The sequence below is a fragment of the Mesoplodon densirostris genome, chromosome 5, assembly GCF_025265405.1.
Source record: "Mesoplodon densirostris isolate mMesDen1 chromosome 5, mMesDen1 primary haplotype, whole genome shotgun sequence".
Lineage (NCBI taxonomy): Eukaryota > Metazoa > Chordata > Mammalia > Artiodactyla > Ziphiidae > Mesoplodon > Mesoplodon densirostris.
The window spans coordinates 98,784,150-98,803,523 of record NC_082665.1 but is presented as its reverse complement, the minus strand read 5'-3'; the positions used below and the strand labels follow the sequence as shown (position 1 = coordinate 98,803,523).

Sequence of the window (19,374 nt, the reverse complement as noted above, 5' to 3'; positions counted from 1 at the left end):
AAAAGAAATTGCCAATATGATTACAGTCAGGGGAAACAGCAGTCCTTTATTATCCTACACTTTCTATTCTTTATGCTGAATCAAAATGAATCATCTCAGCTGATTATTTAAAGAAGTTAAACAAACAAAAAGGCAGGTAGAGAAAGAAGTGTAGGAGCTATTGCACTGCCAATATTCAGATAATCTAACATTGATTCTACAATGCATAAATAAAAAGTTATTATTTTAAAAATGCAATATGCCAGAAGACGGTGGATAATTATGTCCAAACTAAATACAATAGAAATCCTTTTTGCAAAGATGCCAAAGTAGCATGTTTAGAAGAATCAGTTTGGCCACTTTTAAAAACATAGGTAACACATTCTAAAGGTTATCTTGTATTCTAGATATTATCCAGTGATCTAGGTAGCCAAAGCAAGTGGAAAGCTAGTAAGACTCTCAGTATACTGCATAGAATGGGTTCTCCCAACAGTGTCTGTCTGCCTAGCACAGAAATTGAACCAGGGGGTCTATTATGTCTTCCAGATACTGCCACTGTATTATGTTTGCAACTACATGATCTGGTTATTGGCTGCTTTGGAAGAATGAGTGCAACCTTTCTTTCTTTTCTTTTTTTTTTTCTTTAAGATAAGGACTTTAAAAACATAATAATTAATTAATTTATATTTTTTTGTCTGTGTTGGGTCTTCATTGTTGTGCATGGGCTTTTTCTAGTTGCGGCAAGCAGGGGCTACTCTTCGTTGCAGTGGGTGGGCTTCTCACTGCAGTGACTTGTCTTTGTTGTGTAGCATGGGCTCTGGGTGCACAGGCTTCAGTAGTTGTGGCATGTGAGCTCAGTAGTTGTGGCTCACGGGCTCTAGAGTGCAGGCTCAGTAATTGTGGCACACGGGCTTAGTTGCTCCATGGCATGTGGGGCCTTCCCAGACCAGGGCTCGAACCAGTGTCCCCTGCATTGGTAGGCGGGTTCTTAACCACTGTGCCACCAGGGAAGTCCCAAGCTTTCTTAAATGAATTAAATTATCATGTGGTTTATTTTTTATCACTCTCTTCCTGAGGCAGAAAGCTGGAGTTTTATATTAATAACACATGTGAGTTTAATTATGTTTTGGCTAAACCAAGAAACTGAAAAAGAAAAGGTTTTAATATAATTAATCAACACGAGGGAAGGGGTACTTCATGCTCTATTACAAGCCATGATTAAAAGTATATTTTTTAAAAAAAACTGACTTTGTTAAGTGTTGCCAGTGAGGCAACACTCATAGTACAATGGATTGTAGCACTATCCTGCCATGGGCACAGGGATTTATCTGAAAACTACACTTAGAGGAAAAAAAAATCACAATGCTATAGCTTCAAGATGGTGGAGGAGTAAGGTGTGGAGATCACCTTTCTCCCCACAAATACATAAAAAATACATGTACATGAGGAACAGCTCCTACAGAACACCTACTGAATACTGGCAGAAGACCTCAGACTTCCCAAAATGCAAGAAACTGTCCACGTACCTGGGTAGGGCAAAAGAAAAAAGAAAAAACAGAGACAAAAGAATAGGAACTGGACCTGCACCTCTGGGAGGGAGCTGTGAAGGAGGAAAGGTTTCCACACACTAGGAAGCCCCTTCACTGGCAGAGACAACAGGTGGGTGGGGGGAAAGCTTTGGAGCCATGGAGGACAGTGCAACAAGGGTGCAGAGGTCAAAGCGGAGAGGTTCCTGAACAGAGGGTCAGTGCCGACCAGCACTCACCAGCCCAAGAGGCTTGTCCGCTCACCCACTGGGGCGGGTGGGGACTGGGAACTGAGGCTTGGGCTTTGGAGGTCAGATCCCAGGGAGAGGACTGAGGTTGGCTGCGTGAACACAGCCTGAGGGGGCTAGTGCACCACAGCTATCCAGGAGGGAGTCTGGGAAAAAGTCTGGAACTGCCTAAGAGACAAGAGACAACTATTTTGGGGTGCGTGAGGAGAGGGGATTCAGAGCACCACCTAAATAAGCTCCAGAGACAGGTGAGAGCCACGGCTATCAGTGCGGACACCAGAGATGGGCATAAAATGCTAAGGCTGCTGCTGCAGCCAACAAGAAGCCTATGTTCAAGCACAGGTCACTATCCACACCTCTCCTCCCAGAAGCCTATGAAACCCACAACTGCCAGGGTCCAGTAATGCAGGGACAACTTCTCTGGGAGAAAACACACCACGCCTCAGGATGGTGCAACGTCAAGCCAGCTTCTGTCACCACAGGCTCCCCTGGCATTCCATATCCCTACCTCCCCCTGGCCGGAGTGAGCCAGTGCCCCATTATCGGCTGCTATTTTAACCCCCTCCTGTCTGGGAGGGGAACAGACACTCTCAGGCGACCTACACACAGAGGCGGGGCCAAATCTAAAGCTGAACCACAGGAGCTGTGCGAACAGAGAAGAGAAACACAAATTTCTGCATGCAGCCTCAGGAGCAGTGGATTAAATCTCCACAAACAAATTGATGTACCCCAAATCTGTGGAATATCTGAATAGACAACAAATTATCCCAAAATTGAGGCAGAGGACTTGGGGAGCAACTGTAGACTTGGGCTTTGCTTTCTGCATCTAATTTGTTTTTTGTTTGAGGTTTATCTTAGTTTAGTATTTACAGCTTATTATTATTTGTAGATTTGTTTATTGATTTGGTTGCTCTTTTTCTTTTTTTAAATATATATATATATATATTTCCTTTTCTCCTTTTGTGACTGTGTATGTGTATGCTTCTTTGTGTGATTTTACCTGTATAGATTTCCATTAACCCCATTTTTCCTAGGATTCTGTCTGTCCTTTATATTTAAGTATAGTTTTTAGCGCTTGTTATCATTAGTGAATTTGTTTTTTGGTTTGGTTGCTCTTTTTCTATCTTTCATATTACTTTTTTATTTTAATAACATTATTCTTCCTTTCTCTCTCTCTCTCTCTCTTTCTTTTGTCTTTCTTTCTTTCTTTCTCCCTTTTCTTCTGAGCCATGTGGCTGAAAGGGTCTCGGTGCTCTGGCCAGGTGTCAGGCCTAAGCCTCTGAGGTAGGAGAGCCAAGTTCAGAACATTGGTCGACCAGAGACCTCTTGATCCCACACAATACAAAACGGAGAAAGTTCTCTCAGAGATCTCCATCTCAATGCAAAGACCCAGCTCCATTTCAATGACCAGTAAGCTACAGTGCTGAACACCCTATGCCAAACAACTAGGAAAACAGGAACACAACACCACCCATTTGCAGAGAGGCTGCCTAAAATCATAATAAATTCACAGACACACAAAAACACACCACAGGAGGCAGTCCTGCCCACCAGAAAGACAAGATCCAGCCTCATCCATCTGTGTTCTGGTGGAAACCTACACAACCCACTGAACCAACCTTAACCACTGGGGGAAGACACCAAAAACAATGGGAACTACGAACCTGCAGCCTGTGAAAAGGAAAATGCAAACACAGTAAGTAAAGCGAAATGAGAAGACAGGGAAGCACAGCAGATGAAGGAGCAAGGTAAAAACACACCAGACCAAACAAATGAAGAGGAAATAGGCAGTCTACCTGAAAAAGAATTAAGAGTAATGATAGTCAAGATGGCCCAAAATCTTGGAAATAGAATGGAGAAAATACAAGAAACGTTTAACAAGCATCTAAAAGAACTAAAGAGCAAACAAACAATGATGAACAAAACAATAAATGAAATTTAAAATTCTCTACAAGGAATCAGTAGCAGAATAACTGAGGCAGAAGAACGGATAAGTGACCTGGGTGTTAAAATAGTGGAAATAATTACCTCAGAGCAGAATAAAGAAAAAAGAATGAAAAGAATTGAGGACAGTCTCAGAGACCTCTGGGATAATATTAAATGCACCAACATTCTAATTATAGGGGTTCCAGAAGAAGAAGAGCAAAAGAAAGGGACTGAGAAAATATTTGAAGAGATTATATTTGAAAACATCCATAATATGGGAATGGAAATAGTCAATCAACTCCAGGAAGAGCAGAGAGTCCCATACAGAATAAATCCAAGGAGAAACATGCCAAGACACATATTAATCAAACTATCAAAAATTAAAGACAAAGAAAAAATATTAAACACAGCAAGAGAAAAACAACAAATAACATAAACGTGAATCCCCATAAGGTTAACAGCTGATCTTTCAGCAGAAGCTCTGCAAGCCAGGAGGGAGTGGCAGAACATATTTAAAATGATGAAAGAGAAAAACCTACAATGAATATTACAACCCAGCAAGGATCTCATTCAGGTATGACAGAGAAATTAAAACCTTTACAGAGAAGCAAAAGCTATGAGAATTCAGCACCACCAAACCAGCTTCACAACAAATGCTAAAGGAACTTTTCTAGGCAGGAAGCACAAGAGAAGGAAAACAACTACAGTAACAAACACAAAACAATTAAGAAAATGGTAATAGGAGCACACATATTGATAATTACCTTAAATGTAAATGTATTAAATGCTCCCACCAAAAGACATAGACTGGCTGAATGGACACAAAAACAACACTCGTATATATGCTGTCTATAAGAGACACACTTCAGACCTAGGGACACATACAGACTGAAAGTGAGGGGATGAAAAAAGGTATTCCATGCAAATGAAAATCAAAAGAAAGCTGGAATAGCAATTCTCATATCAGACAAAATAGACTTTAAAATAAAGATGATTACAAGAGACAAAAAAACACACTACATAATGATCAAGGGAATAATCCAAGAAGAAGATATAACAATTTTAAATATTTATGCACCCAACATAGGAGCACCTCAATACATAAGGCAAATGCTAACAGCCATAAAAGGGGAAATTGACAGCAACAAAATCACAGTAGGGAACTTTAACACCCCATTTTCATCAATGGACAGATCATAGAAAAGGAAAATAAATAAGGAAACACAAGCTTTAAGTGATACATTAAACAAGATGGAATTAATAGATATATATAGGACATTCCATCCAAAGACAACAGAATACATTTTCTGCTCAAGAGCTCATAGAACATTCTCCAGGACAGATTATACCTTGGGTCACAAATCAAGACTTAGTTAATTTAAGAAAATTGAAATCATATCAAGTACCTTTTCGAGCCACAATGCTATGAGACTAGATATCAATTACAGGAAAAATCTGAGAAAAATAAAAACACCTGAGGCTAAACAATACACTACTAAATAACCAAGAGCTCACTGAAGAATTCAAAGAGGAAATAAATAAATACATAGAAAACAATGACGATGAAAACACGAGGACCTAAAACTATGGGATGCAGCAAAAACAGTTTTAATAGGGAAGTTTATAGCAATACAATCCTACCTCAAAAAACAAGAAACATCTAAAATAAACAACCTAACCTAACACCTACAGGAACTAGAGAAAGCAGAACACAAAACCAACAAAGTTAGCAGAAGGAATGAAATCATAAAGATCAGAGCAGAAATAAATGAAGGAAACGATAGTTAGGATCAATAAAACTAAAAGCTGGTTCTTTGAGAAGATAAACAAAATTGATAAACCACTAGCCAGACTCATCAAGAAAAAAAGGGCAAAGACTCAAATCAGTAGAATTAGAAATGAAAAAAGAAAAGTAGCAACTGACACTGCAGAAATACAAAGGATCATGAACGATTACTACAAGCAACTACATGCCAATAAATTGGAAACCTAGAAGAATTGGACAAATTCTTAGAAATTCACAACATTCTGAGACTGAACCAGGAAGAAACAGAAAATATGAACAGGCCAATCACAAGCACTGAAATTGAAACTGTGATTAAAAATCTTCCAACAAACAAAAGCTCAGGACCAGATGGCTTCACAGGCGAATTCTATCAAACATTTAGAGAAGAAATAACACCTTTCCTTCTCAAACTCTTCCAAAATGTAGCAGAGGGAGGAACACTCCCAAAATCATTCAATGAGGCCACCATCACCCTAATACCAAAACCAGACAAAGATGTCACAAAGAAAGAAAACTACAGGCCCAAATCACTGATGGATGTAGATTCAAAAATCCTCAACAAAATACTAGCAGACAGAATCCAACAGCACGTTAAAGGGATCATACACCATGATCAAGTGTGCTTTATCCCAGGACTACAAGGATTCTTCAATATATGCAAATCAATCAGTGTGATACACCAGATTAACAAATTGAAGGAGAAAAACAATATGATCATCTTAATAGATGCAGAGAAAGCTTTTGAGAAAATTCAACACCCATTTATGATAAAAACCCTCCAGAAAGTAGGCATAGAGGGAACTTTCCTCAACATAATAAAGGCCATATATGACAAGCCCACAGCGAACATCATCCTCAATGGTGAAAAACTGAAAGCATTTCCAGTAAGATGAGGAAGAAGACAAGGTTGCACACTCTCACCACTATTATTCAACATAGTTTTGGAAGTTTTAGCCACAGCAATCAGAGAAGAAAAAGAAATAAAAAGAATCCACATCAGAAAAGAAGAAGTAAAGCTGTCATTGTTTGCAAATTACATGATTCTATACATAGAGAATCCTAAATATGCTACCAGAAAATTACTAGAGCTAATCAATGAATTTGGTAAAGTAGCAGGAAACAAAATTAATGCACAGAAATCTCTAGCATTCTTATACACTAATGATGAAAAATCTGAAAGTGAAATTAAGAAACACTCCCATTTACCATTGCAACAAAAAGAACAAAATATCTAGGAATAAACCTACCTAAGGAGACAAAAGACCTGTATGCAGAAAATTATAAGACACTGATGAAAGAAATTAAAGATGATACAAATAGATGGGGAGATATACCATGTTCTTGGATTGGAAGAATCAGCATTGTGAAAATGACTACTACCCAAAGCAATCTACAGATTCAATGTAATCCCTATCAAACTACCACTAGCATTTTCCACAGAAATAGAACAAAAATTTAACAATTTGTATGGAATCACAAAAGACCCCGAATAGCTAAAGCAATGTTGAGAAAAAAAAAAAACGCAGCTGGTGGAATCAGGCTCCCTAACTTCAGACTATGCTACAAAGCTACAGTAATCAAGACAGTATCGTACTGGCATAGAAACTGAAATATAGATCAATAGAACAGGATAGAATGCCCAGAGATAAACCCACCCACATATGGTCACCTTATCTTTGATAAAGGAGGCAAGAATATACAGTGGAGAAAAGACAGCCTCTTCAATAATGGTGCTGGGAAAACTGGACAGCTACATGGAAAAGAATGAAATTAGAACACTCCCTAACACCATACACAAAAATAAACTCAAAATGGAATAAAGACTTAAATGTTAGGGCAGACACCATCAAACTCTTAGAGGAAAACATAGGCAGAACAGTCTATGACATAAATCATAGCAAGATCCTTTTTGAACTACCTCCTAGAGAAATGGAAGTAAAAACAAAAATAAACAAATGGGACCTAATGAAACTTAAAAGCTTTTACACAGCAAAGGAAACCATAAACAATATGAAAAGACAACCCTCAGAATGAGTGAAAATATTTGCAAATGAATCAACTGACAAAGATTTATATCCAAAATATACAGGCAGCTCAATATAAAAAAAACAAACAACCCAATCCAAAAATGGGCAGAAGACCTAAATTGCATTTCTCCAAGGAAGATATACAGATTGCCAACAAACACATTAAAGGATGGTCAACATCACTAATCATCAGAGAAGGGCAAATCAGAACTACAATGAGGCCATTGTAGTTCTGACCTCACAACAGTCAGAATGGCCATCATCAAAAAATCTACAAATAATAAATGCTGTAGAGGGTGTGGAGAAAAGGAAATCCTCTTGCACTGCTGATGGGAATGTAAATTGATACAGCCACTATGGAGAACTGTATGGAGGCTCCTTAAAATACTAAAAATAGAACTACCATATGACCCAGCAATCCCACTACTGGGCATATACCCTGAGAAAACCATAATTCAAAAAGAGTCATGTACTACAATTTTCATTGCAGCTCTATTTGCAATAGCCAGGACATGGAAGCAACTTAAGTGTCCATCGACAGATGAATGGCTAAAGAAGATATGGCACACATATACAATGGAATATTACTCAGCTGTTAAAAGCACCGAAATTGAGTTATTTGTGGTGAGGTGGATGGAACTAGAGTCTGTTATACAGAGTGAAGTAAGTCAGAAAGTGAAAAACAAATACCGTATTCTAATACATATATATGGAATACACACACACACACACACAAAAATGGTCCTGAAGAACCTAGGGGCAGGACAGGAATAAAGATGCAGACATAGAGAATGGACTTGAGGACATGGGGAAGGGGAATTGTGCTGGGATGAAGTGAGAGAGCTGCATAGACATATATACACTACCAAATATAAAATAGATAGTTAGTGGGAAGCAGTCACATAGTACAGGGAAATCAGCTTGGTGCTTTGTGTCCACCTAGAGTGATGGGATAGGGAGGGTGGGAGGGGGATGCAAGAGGGAGGAGATATGGGTATATATGTATACATATAGCTGATTCACTTTGTTTTACAGCAGAAACAAACACTCCATTGTAAAGCAATTATGCTACAATAAAGATTAAAAAATAATAATAAAATAAAATTACTGTAAGCTTAAAAAAAGAAAAGCTCAAGAGGAACTTGATCCTGCTGACAACCATGTGACTAAGCTAAGATGACTCTGCCCCAGCTGAGCTCTCAGATGTGTATTTCAATAAATTTTCAAGAAATATATTATTTATTTTCAATAAATATATTCAATATAGACTTGTCTGAATACATCAACATCATCTACCAATTCATAAGAAAAAGACAGAAAATTCATGTAAAGTGATCAAAATTCTTATTGGTAAAATTAAAGAAAATGCTACAGTGACTTTGGAAATCTTTTTGGCAGTATCTGCTGAGGTGAGACATACACATACCCTATGATCCAGCAAGGGGTATGCATGTGCAATAAGAGACACGTAGGAGATTGATCACAGCAGTATTGTTCATAATAACCTCAACCTGGGATCATCCCAACTGTACCTCATGGTAGAATTGATAACCAAACTGCAGTTTGTTCATACAATGGAAGACTGAACAGTAGTGGAAACAAACTGCATCTCCGTGCAACAACGTGGATGAACCTCACACTCATATGTAGGTCAAAGCTACGTTCAAAAGAATGCACATCATCATATCATTCCATCTTATAAAATGTAAAGTCTTCCTTTATAAGGGAAAAATTAATCTTCAGTGTTCGGCAGTGTTTGTCTTTGGGAAGCAGAGCCAGGATGAGATTAGGAAGGGCTCAGGGAAGCTCTGGAATTTGGCTTTTCTTCTGTGTCTTGATCAATACAAGTGTTTGCAAGCTGAGAAAATTCACTGAGCTAGATGCTTAGGAGTTTCACAGTTTTCAGCACTTATCATAATTTAAAGTATTTTTTAGATTGTAACTATCATTATTTTTATCTTCATTTCACCTGTCAAGACAACTGAAAAGTCTGAAATATTTCTCTTAGCATAAAAAGCATATGGAAACAACTCCCTGGTAATATCTCAGGCAGGCACATGCCCAAGATGATGTTAATATTTAAGCCTTAAGATCATATAAGGCTGCGCTGGTTATCTGAACCGTTAAGATGCCTCAAGAAAGAGGACCATATCCTGAATGCTGTGGGGTCTCTGGTGTCCCAGCCCTGATAGAGGGTACTCCCACATCTCAGGAGGACTGCACTTCTAGGGAGAAAGGATAAACAGAGAAGGACAAGCAGAGAGACAACTGGAAGACAGATGAAGAAATGTGCATATAAAAATTCTTACTAGCCTTCTGCCACATTTTTAAAATTGAAGTACAATTGCTATTCAATATTATATAAGTTACAGGTGTACAATATAGAGATTCACAATTTTTAAAAGCTATACTCCATTATTATAAAATATTGACTATGTTCCCTGTGTTGTATAATATATCCTTGTAGCTTATTTGTTACATAATAGGTTGGACCTCTTACTCCCCTCTCCCCACTGGTAACCACTAGTTTGTTCTCTACATCTGTGAGTCTGGAAGATGGATGGTGGAAGAAATGTGCATATAAAAATTCAAAAGAAAAAATCATAATGCAATAGAGCATTATTATGATGAGAGACTAGTAAAAATGATAAGTCATTAATGTGTTTCAATCAATGTAGTGACACATGAAATGTAGACAGTGAAAGGAAACTTTAAACAGATTTGGATGAAGTACTCAGAGCAGGGAAGAAAACAATGATCACAAAGGAAAGCTGTATGAATAGCAACAAATTGTGAGATAGGAGTAAACAAAAGCAAAGAAAGTATAACTCTGAGGAAAACAAAAGGGACACCATGCTTAGGGTAAGAATTAAGGAACATTATGTAATGAAAATATGAGTTCAAAAGAAATGGGGAGAAAGAAAAACTAGTTTCAGGAGACAAACACTGACATTATAGAGACAACAGTTTTGTTGCAGACCCAGCTGTCTCAAATCCTTGTTTGGATGAGATGTGGAATATCAGTAAGTGAAATACAATCTTTAATATAGTTATGTAGTCAGAATCCATACAAAAATACAATGGGGATTAAAACTGAACATATTTTCAGGAATTTGTACCCAATAAATGGCTAATCTCTTATCAAATTTCTCCATCATTTTGGGCAAGCAAGGTAAGACACTTCTCAGAGAATCCTTTTGAGTTTAAGTCCTTGTCACACAAAAAAGTCAGTCCCAGAAATGCCAGTTCAGACCACGAAAAATCTAGCATGGTTCAGAGTTCCCATGGGAACAAGATCTTTCCCTAGGACTGTTTAGATTTTAGATGGTCTGCTTTAGATTTCTCAGGGAGAGCACAGACCAGGTACCCAGGGCACCCATCCTTTACTATCTATAGGCCAGTCCAGAGTTTGAATTGGTGGTCATTAAAACCAAGACTGGAGACAGATGGGCTGAGGACTAGACTCATACAATTTATAAAGTGCACTCTTCGAAATTCATCTTACATTACTCAGAAAGAAGAAGAAGAAAAGAAAAAAGGACATTAGATGGGCCCCCATCACTTGTGATTGTAGAAAAGAACCAAAGTGACACTTGAAAATATGACACTACAAATCTAACAGAAATCATAGTGCTTGCCTCAGTGGCATCATCACCTTGAAATACTATCCCTCCTCCTAAAATGAAGTGATTGACGCTAATGAATTATCAAAGCTAATAAAAAACAAAGATGAAATCAGCATTGTCATTTTTTTAAAGAACAGTGGGAAATGCTGCCAACAACCATTTGACATTTAGTGAGACAATCAGGAGGTGGCAATAAGCCACAGAGTTCGAAATTACGTTTCCTGCTGGGCCTGGCTTGCACTAAATAAATGTGTAAGTAGCCAGATCAAATGAACATGACTTTTACTTTATTTGATCATTTGTCATTTTTACAATCATGTTAAATAATTACATCTAAAATTCTGGCAAAGAAAAATAGCAGATATTAAATTAAAAGCATCAGAATTATATAGTTGTTAATTATTTTGAAATACTATTTTTTTTGCATTAAAAAGTAGATAAAGTGAGAAACAGTAAACTTAGTAAGGTCATTAGTGCTCACTCCTTAGTCAGCTTCCAGGTTCAAGGGTGTGGTGATACTTATTCTTGACACCTTCCCTTGCCCCCATAAACTCGTACCATTGCCTTGTATGTGCGTTTTTTGGACATACTTTTATTTGTCACAAATATATCTGAAGCATGTCAGTTATCTTATCAGTCACTATTTACACTATATCCCCATGCACCATGTATAAATATTCATTCTCTAACTATTATGTGCTTGGCATTGACCAAATATTAAGAGCCAAGGTCACTCAGTCAAAATGAGCTTTCAAACACCAACCAATAAATCAACTCAAACAAATTATTCACTGGTATATTATCCTTTTTTTCTGGTGGTTGTGCGAATGATAGAGAATGGTCTGCTGCTACCATAAACTAGTGTAATAAATAAACAACTTGGCTGGCTGTCAAGGGGTAAAAATTACACTGTTGAAAATGCAATTGGGTTTCAGAGACCTTCATACTTAAACTCTCTGCAGTAAGGAGAAAGAGTATTTTATAGTTCAGCTTTGAAGGTCTTTTTTTTTAAAACTGTAATTGAGAATTTAAGACTAATCACCATTAACTGTCATAGCAAAATAAGAAAATATATCAACAATTAAATCTTGTATTAAGCAGTAAAATTATATGTTTCATTTAACATGCTACAGGAACACTGTTTAGCTAATGAAGTCGTCTAGCATTGTAGCTAAAACAAACTGAAATATTTATTTAGTTGTTGATAAGTGGTGTCCATTATTTACACATTAGTACATTAAAGTATTCTATTTTAAAAATAAGGTTACAACCAAAGTAGTCAAAATAGAACAGGTAAAACAAATTGCCTACAATTTAGCAAATATTTGAATAACCTTTTACTATAGTACAGATAATTCAAATAATTTTGAATCATGATAACTAAAATACAAAAATGTATAGCTTAAAGGTGACAACTCATATCCCCTTGATCAAATATTTATACGCAGGTCATGGTAAAAGAATATTTTTTGCCCATTTGGGGGGTTACTTTTTATTTTTATTTTTTTTGCTTTGCTTTGTCTTTTTAGTATGGGTACATCTCAAGTCTGGCCACATCTTTTGGAGTGAAAGTGACAGGGAGATCCAAGTAGTTTCACATCAAAAGAAACAAAACTCAGAAATAACCAACAACCAAAGAATAAAGGGTCCAATATAATAGCAAGAAGCCAAAATGCTCCTGGCTCATCCAACTGAGAACCTGGGATTTTGGGGAGAGGTTCATCTAGACTTTGTCATGTCTGGCCTGCACTGGAAATCATTGTAGAATGACTGCAGTTTGTTTTTTCCACCTGTAATTACATGCTTTGAGATATAACTGTTAAAGAAAGGATTATTATCACATATTTTCAGACCGTTTTCTTTACCTTTTTGCCTTAACTGAAACCTGGCTCTCCCCTATTGACATTTCTCCCACTGCAGCCCTCTCAGGTGGTAGCTCTTTTTTCTCCCATACCCTTTGTACCACTAGCCATAGAAGAACAATATGAGGTGTCTCTAAGTCGCTGCTCATCCTCTGAAGATTTTAGCTCCTGGCTCAGTCACTCTCTCTTAAAAGAATTACTCCTATCTTAGTTCTTGACAATATCAATATCCATGTAGACGTAGTCTGGCCTCTTTTCTCCATAGCCTCTTTTCCTCTATTGATCAGCTACCATACTTCCATGGTCATACCTCAGCCCATACACTGTCATTACCAATATCTGCACTTTTTATATGGTCAAATTTTCAATAATCCCATTTGCTGGTCTTTTCAGCTTATTTTTTCTTAATTCCTTGATTTCACCAATAAATAAAGTCTATCCATCCTCCTTTATTTATGCTCACCCTCTTTCCCTTTGCATCCTCACGTTATTCTATACCCAGTTTAGATACATCAGTCCATCACTATGAATGCTCCTTTGCAGACACTCTCATTTTTCCTTACCTTATCTAATTCATTACTCTCTCCCAGCAAAACCCTAGCTCTGATTAAATCCAACTCTGCCTGCTTTATGCCTGAATCCCCAGCTGAAGGCTGGAAAAAGATACACAATTATGTTGAATTATCTCATGTAAAATATATTTCTTTTGAGTGCTTAATGTTGCCCAAAAGACTAATCCCATTTTCATAATTCATTCACTCTACCATCTTCCCAAACAACTATTTTATTGTTTTTTACAATCTAAGGAGACTTGCCAAGAGCTCCCAGCACCACATCTACCCATGTGCCATATGCTCTGCCTTCCTTCACATTTTTATGGGTGGACGACCGCATTCATAACTAAGGCAACATCCTCCACCTTATGCTGCTTCTAGTCAAAGAAATCATTCCAGCAATTCTCCTTTCACTCTTCTAAATCAAATCTTCATTCTCCATGCAATCATTCTCATCAAAGTAAAAACGCTAACCATTCTCAACTCCATGCTTTCCATCTACCATCACCTGTTCCCAATTTACCACTTTCCATTCTATTTTGAACCCCTCTAATCAGACTATTTCATATAACATTCTACTAAAATTGTTTTTGTTGAGCTCACCAATGACCTCCAAATTGTTAAATCCAGCAGTCAATTCTCAGTCCTAATTTTTCTTAACCTGTGGCGGTATTTGACGGAGTGAATCACTCCTTCCTCTTTGAAAGCGTTTATTCACTTGGCTTCAGGATATCACATTCACCGGGTTTGTCTCTTACTCTTTGTCTGCTCCTTCTTAGTCTCCTCTGCTGATTCCCCTTTTTTTCCCCTATTTCTAAATGCAGGAGTGCCCAGAAATCTTATACCTTTTCTGTACTCTATCCGCACTCAACCCCTCAGAAATCTCATTTGGGATAGCTCTCAAATTTATATTCCCACACCAAATCTCTCCTCTGTACTCTGGATACAACCACTGTCAGTTTTGCTCTTTAACACTTATTTTGAAAATGCAAATTTACTCCAAAGTGACTGATATTAGGGAACAGTTTGAACATAAAGCTAACTTAAAAATTGCTTTGACTTATGCAAATTTTGTTCTACCATACATGTATGTTTCTCAGGAGAAGAGATTTTAATTTTGTTTTATTTGTTTATTTAGTGGCTGGATTTTATGTTTTTGTTTTTTTGGTCATATAAGTGTACCAGGCATACAGTAGGTGCTCAATATTGTTAAATGAATGAATAAATGGGTTCAAGAGATCCTGTAAAGTCTATGGGGGTTATATGCAAAGCTTTTTGTACAAGTGTAATTTTCTGAGGAGAGAGACCATACTTTTCTTCGGATTTTCAAAGGGATTCCTAACTACCCACAAAGAAACAGAGTAATAATATAATTCCAACAGTGACCCTTTAGGACTTTTTTCTGACCTTCAGAAGTAGCCTACATTACTTAAAATGCTCATATAGGAATGATAATGCTATAATATTACTTATGGATTCAAAAAATAAACCCAATTATTTAAAAAGAAAATAGAATTTGGAATTTAAAATGACAGTATTGTTATTGTTTTTGCTGGCTTTGTTTAATTTTAAAAATATCTCTTCATATTTTTATTACAATGCTATTAAACATTTATGTAGATTTGGACTCAGAAAAGCAACTTGTAAATCATTTATAATTCTATTGTACAATGTTTCTATTTCACAGTATACTCCTTGAGGCTCCTTTCTATGCATGAGAATTATTCTTTATAGATGGACAAATCTTTATGTAATACAAATAATAGTCTCCTCTTTTTGTTCTTTGAAAGTTTTAAGTATAATATGCAGTAGCAACTGAATTTTTAAAGTGAAAAAATGAGAACTAAAGAAAAGCAAAACAGTCTACAGAAAAAAAATAAAATAGTTGCTTAAAAGAAATCCTTGCAAAAAATATATTAGTCACAGAAGTCTTTAACCCTTTATTTATGCCTATATTGTTCTTACTTTGTAAAATACCATATACTTGGTTACTCAGTTTCTAAGAAATATTCTAGAAATAGAAAATTATAAGTGGAGAACAGAGTAGCTGCTACAGATAGTGACACTCATGACAATAAAAAGAAGAAGCTTGACAAAAGTAGAAAAAATAGAGACTAGCTTAAATAACCAAAAGCAGAGCAATATGAGGCCATTTAGTATGGGTGCAAAATAGCCCTAAACAGCTCAATTGTGCCCAAGGTCATGGTTTTACACAGCCACTATAATAAAAGTAATAAGAATCACTGAGGGAGAAAAAATATTGTTTTGTAGTAGTCTCTGGATTAAGAATCAACCCAGGTAGTCAAAATTTAAAAATAAACGTAATAGGGCTTCCCTGGTGGTGCAGTGGTTGAGAGTCCGCCTGCCCATGCAGGGGACACGGGTTCGTGCCCTGGTCTGGGAAGATCCCACATGCCGCGGAGCGGCTGGGCCCGTGAGCCATGGCCGCTGAGCCTGCGCGTCCGGAGCCTGTGCTCCACAACGGGAGAGGCCACAACAGCAAGAGGCCCGCGTACCGCAAAAATAAATAAATAAATAAATAAATAATAAAAAAATAAAAGTAATAAAGTTTCAGATACTAGAAATATTTGGCTCTTTAGAGTGATCCATTTTCCAAGAATTACTGCTTAAGTTCTATAGTGAAAATATTGGCTTTTATATTGAGAGATACATGTCTACAAATGATCTGATAGTCAGATGTGTGGCTCAAAGAGGAGAAGGAGGGTGCATTTTTTAAATTACAATACTGCCCTTTGTGTTTGGTGAATGGTGAAAAACTAGAAGTGTAGGTGAAAGATTTGTATATAGATAAAGGAAAAATAAAGATAATTATTAGGTGGTGTTAGAATTCTGTAGAGAGAGAGATATTCAAACTGGAAGGAACTTAAATAGAGACTGTGGAAATAATTTCCTGGTTTCCTCCTTGTCATCCTTAATCTAGGATTAGCCAACACTTCAGTCAAATGGACCCAGCCCATACTTCATGGAAACCAATCCCAAAAGACAAACTTCTGGGCCAGTCTTCTTTCAAATAACTGAATATTAGGTATACCTCATTCTTGTTGACATGGTAGCCCACATTCTTCTAAGCCCTTCTCATGATTGTCCTCTATAGGAAGGGAAATGCTACATTGCCATAGCTAGTAAGATAGTGGATAACTTTATCTATTCCTTGTTCACAATTATTCATTTGCTAAAATTACTATAATTCAAAGAAAAATTACCTTTAAGGCTGTTTTGAACTTCTAAAGCTATATCGAGAGCATTAAAGGGCAGAACTGGTTCGTTGGCAATTTGTAAAATCACTTCTCCTGAGAGCTGAAAGAAAAAGAAAAAAACACTAGCATTTAATATTAAGGGTTTTTGTTTGTTTTCCATGATTTCATACACTTTTATATACTTATCTAGAGTAAAAAAACACAGAGGGTATATTTATTTTTATAAAATCTCTTTTTCTTTTAAAACTTCTTAAAATTTTGTTTTCCTGTAAAGAAAAAAAAATCCTCAGTATATTTTTCATGTTTCAGAATAGTATAAGGAAATATAATATTTTCTTCCTTTTGGGCTAAAATATTAAGAAATAACTTCCTTAGTTGAAAGAGTTGTAATATGTAAACTTTAAAACAATTCCTTTTAAAACAGTTCAGAATGTCACATGATAAAACAATCAAGGACAACTGCAAATCAATAGCTGATTATTGGACCAAGTAAAATTCCAGACAAAATTAATGATCAATTTATTTCATGTAAGATATAATTTAATTTTAAAAATCCTTTAAAACCCACATACTATTTTCCTTCATGCTTTGCTATATTCATAATCAGCTTTCCAAAATTTAATACCATTTATACATCTTGGAGATCAATGTTTAAATTAAATTCAAAAAATATAAAAATTTAAATGGTATCCCCCAAACTCACATCTGGAATTTTCACACATGCATATGTCTCCACCACTGCACTCCAAAACTGTGTCTGAAAACCAGCATATGCACTACAGCTGAACTAGCATCTGCTTAATAGACTGAACGAGTCATATGCATTTTTATACATCTCAAAGGAACTTAGGGCTGGCGGCAAATGACATTGTTACTCCCCCATCCCCAAGTGATATTTAATATTTACCTGGGCTTAACAAATGTCCCTACGTCTCTTATAACACTGAAGCTGGCACACAGGGAAATCTGGCTGTGTTGATGTTATTAATGCACTATGAAATGTTGTTAGTGAATGAAAACATTGTCTTGTGAAACTACACAGGGGAAATTAGCACATTAACTTGAGATGGTAAAGAACACATAAAAGAAATAGCTTACAAGGAAAATGTGATGTTAAATATTCAAATCTACATATTTAACAAGGGTCAAATTCCATTTAATATTTAAAAGTTATATTTCCCAGTTGTTTGCACAATTTATATCATGATGAAAGTACAATTCAATTTGGTTCTTCTACCTGCTTGAGGAAATGTATTTCTTAGGAGTAGGAAAAGGAAACACCTCTGAGATCCTTTTATTTCTTTGAGGTATTTTTCTCTCAAATGTAACAACCACTTCTCCCCAAATGTCTAAGGTACTTTTGCAGTGTTTTATCCCCATCATATGATCACAAAAATCCTGTGAAACTATCTACTTTGATTACACTGTACTTTAGGAAAAAAGCATTGTATACAACATGTTGATATGAATCCTGTTTCTATCCCACTCCACCCCAAGCAAATCATGCAAAGAACACCAATATTTGGAAATAAATTATTTGTAAAAGGAAGGTTCAAAGAAGATTAAGAGGCATTATGTTTTCTTTTTCCAATTTGCCCTGGAGAATAGAAACTATAAAACAGACATGTTTCATTTACACTTTTGGAATCTGGAAACCACACATTACAAAAGATTAAAATGAAAGAATGGGGAGGGAGGAGAAAGGCAACTTCTCTGTGTGTTGCTGAAGAAAGTTGTTTTGTTTTGGCTTTCTGAGTCATTTGGCAGCTAGAACAACTGGAATATAAGCCAGCCACCTTGCTTGTCTCAAAAAGAAGCTGGCAACAAATACTAGGACTTCCAAGGCACCTGGCCCACAATAGAATGTTTCAAATAAATCAGCTTTATTTACAGCTTCATAAGCAAGGGAGAGATTTGTATATGCTTTGCCATGCAGTGAGAAGAGATGAGCCATACTGCATACTCTTCTTGTCCATTCTGGAATTCACTCTTATTCAGGCATGCCAAAGTAACTTTTCCTTATATTTATATAAGGCCCCATTCTTTTCAAAATGCTTTATACTCATTTCATTACCTAATTTAATTATCTTTCCAAGCCTAGAGGCAGATAGTGATGGAATTAATCCTATATTGAAAACACTGAGTATAAATCTTACTGGGTTGTGGTCCAAGATGGTAACATAGGAAGTTCCTAAATTCACCTCCTCCCACAGATACATTGAACCTATAGCTGTACATGAAACAATTCCCTATGAAAAAACCAGCTGAGTGACTCCTACACGTTGGAGGAACAACAAAAAAAACCACATTGAAATGAATAAGAGAGTCTGAGACACACCCTTGCCATAAAACCCACCTCATCACAGTGACATACAATAGGGAAGGAACTCCCAACTCACAATTTCTCCTTTAAGAGAGAAGGGTTTAGACCCAACATCTAGTACCCCAACTTTTAAGACTTCCAACCAAGGGTCAAACCCCCAAAACATCTAGCCCTAAAAGCCAATGGGGCTGTGTCCACAAGATATACAACATTACAGCCAACAAAGAAACAGTTCCTAATGGACTCAAGAGGACTCACTTTGGTTCTCTACTTATAGCTTAGTACAGAGGAAAATGCCC

The 19,374-nt window shown here is 36.6% G+C and overlaps 1 protein-coding gene across 9 annotated transcripts in view; it reads right to left on the bottom strand.

Moving 5' to 3' along the window:
* Window positions 1-19,374, bottom strand: part of NAALADL2 (N-acetylated alpha-linked acidic dipeptidase like 2) — a 1,531,400-nt gene that overhangs the window by 78,557 nt on the left and 1,433,469 nt on the right. For all 9 annotated transcript variants that reach the window (XM_060100049.1, XM_060100047.1, XM_060100046.1 and 6 more), the window contains one exon: window positions 16,759-16,852. In XM_060100049.1, coding sequence (XP_059956032.1) covers window positions 16,759-16,852 — 94 coding nt within the window. The remainder of the gene's footprint in view (window positions 1-16,758; window positions 16,853-19,374) is intronic.